Here is a 2,452-nt window from a genome sequence, read left to right on the forward strand (position 1 = left end):
GAGGCTGTACCAGCACAGAGCAGAGCAGGACAATCCCTTCCCTCACCCAGTGGACAGCAGTGCTGGCCCTGATGCACCCCAGGGGACGGTTGGATCTTTTGGCTGTCAGGGCAAACTGCTGGTTCATGCTCAACTTGACATCAACCAGAACCCCCAGATCCCATTCCCAGAGCTGCTTCCCAACCCTTCGTCCCCCCATCTGTACATATGGACAAGATTGTCCCATCCCAGATTCAGATTCTAACAAACACTTGCTATTGTTAAAATCGGTGATTGCTCAGCTCCTAACTCCCCTCTTCTAGGCCGCTCCACAACCTTCAGGCAAACTTCAGGCAGTGCAATTTGGATATCCAGTTTTATTAAGCAGACACTAAATTAGCACTGATCTACATTTAGACACATATTTATACAGCTGATTCCCATAATATAAATATAATATAATATAATATAATATAATATAATATAATATAATATAAATAGTATAAATATAATATAAATCAGAATCATTCCTCAGTCAAACTCAGATGAATAAAATCATTTATCACAGACAATAATAAAAGCAAGCGACACTAGAGACTGTAAGAAAAGAGAGTGAACTTAACACAATTCAGAAACATTTGTGAAATGACTTTCCTAACTGAACACATGAGCTCCTTGTTTCTTATGCTGTAGATGAGAGGGTTCAGTGTTGGAGGAACCACTGAGTACAGAAATGACACCACCAGGTACAGGGATGTGGAGGATAGGGAAGGAGGCTTCACATAAGCAAAGGTACCAGTGCTGACGAAGGGGGAGACCACGGCCAGGTGAGGGAGGCACGTGGAGAAGGCTTTGTGCCGTCTCTGATCAAAGGGCATCCTCAGCACGGCCCTGAAGATCTGCACATAGGAGAAAAGAATGAAAGCAAAGCACCCAGATGCTAAAGAGGCACTGACCACAAGAACCCAAAGGTCTTTGAGATAGGAGTGTGAGCAGAAGAGCTTGAGGATCTGGGCCATTACACAGAAGAACTGATTGATGGAATTGCCTTGGCAGAAAGGCAGTGAAAATGTATTGGCAGTGTGCAGCAGGGAATAGAGAATCCCAGTGCCCCAGGCAGCTGCTGCCATGGTGGCACAAGCTCTGCTGTCCATCAAGGTCCCGTAGTGCAGGGGCTTGCAGATGGCAGCATTGCGGTCATAGGACATGATGGTGAGAATAAAATATTCTGCTGAGATGAAGAAGAGAAAGAAAAAGACCTGTGCAGCACATCCTGCATAGGAGATGTCCCTGGTGTCCCAGAGGGCATTGGCCATGGCTTGGGGGAGAGTGGTGGAGATGCAGCCCAGGTCGAGGAGGGCGAGGTTGAGCAGGAAGAAGTCCATGGGGCTGTGCAGGCGGTGGTGGCAGGCTACGGCTGTGCTGATGAGGCCGTTGCCCAGGAGGGCAGCCAGGTAGATGCCCAGCAAGAGCCAGAAGTGCAGGAGCTGCAGCTGCCGCGTGTCTGCCAACGCCAGCAGGAGGAACTCGCTGATGGAGCTGCTGTTGGGCATCTGCAGTTCCCGGGAATAGAGTCCTGTGCAGAGTGCAGAAGATAATGACGAGTCAAGACCATTCACACAGACACTCTACCCACCATTGTATAGAAGTTTTTGTTTGTGAGTGGAAAATGTTCATTTAACTCCATTATAGGAGTTTATTTTAATGAGCTTCACTGTACCTCAAGAACTAGAAGCTTAAGAGGCTCTTATTTCCTCTCATTCCCTAATCTTATCTCAGCTGCCTGGATATTTTACTCTTCCAAGCAATTTCCATGTCACATGTCTTTACCCTGTCTGCACTCAGAATGCCCATCTCAACTTGTGAGCATTTAAATTTCTGGTAGAGAAAGCTGCCTGTTTGCAGGATAAGTTCATTGTTCATGTCTACATGGAATGACAATAATTTCAGCTGGTGCTGTCCTTTGGGAGAGGAGAAACTGAAAGCACATGAGGAGATTGTTCATATAACAGCAGAATGAGAAATGTACAACTCAGGATTCTCAGAGATGTGTTCATATTTCACAGCTCCTTTCAGATTACTGTCTACAGCTCTTTCCCCTTCCCTAAGAAAAAGAAAAGGAAAATCCCTGCCTTATCTCTCCTCTTGCAAAGTGCCCCTGGAAACACTCTGGCATGCAGTGTAGCTGTGATCCCCCTGCCCCAGAAGGCCCCTGCCCTGCCCTGCCGTGCCGTGCCGTGGGGCTCCTTCCCCCACACATCTCCCCGCAGCGCCCTGGGCAGCTCCCCGGGCAGCTGAGTGCTGAGCCTGGCAGGCGGCAGAGTCCCTGCCCCGGCACACAGCCCCTGGGCCACAGCAGGGACCTGCTCTGCACGACAGCCCTGGGCACCCGGCTGCAGCCCCGGCTGCACAGCCTGCAGCCGTCCTGGCACACGCAGCCCTCAGGGCTGTGCTCTCATGCTGCAGCACAGAA

The 2,452-nt window shown here is 49.4% G+C and overlaps 1 protein-coding gene across 1 annotated transcript; it reads right to left on the reverse strand.

Annotated features, from left to right (window-relative positions):
• Positions 1 to 569: 569 nt before the first annotated feature.
• On the reverse strand, positions 570 to 1,532 carry LOC104915417 (olfactory receptor 14C36-like). The gene has a single exon (XM_019610750.1). The coding sequence runs from the start codon at positions 1,530 to 1,532 to the stop codon at positions 570 to 572; it is 963 nt and encodes a 320-aa protein (XP_019466295.1).
• Between the last annotated feature and the right edge of the window lie 920 nt (positions 1,533 to 2,452).

This window comes from Meleagris gallopavo (assembly GCF_000146605.3).
Source record: "Meleagris gallopavo isolate NT-WF06-2002-E0010 breed Aviagen turkey brand Nicholas breeding stock chromosome 2 unlocalized genomic scaffold, Turkey_5.1 Chr2_random_7180001851399, whole genome shotgun sequence".
Classification (NCBI taxonomy): domain Eukaryota; kingdom Metazoa; phylum Chordata; class Aves; order Galliformes; family Phasianidae; genus Meleagris; species Meleagris gallopavo.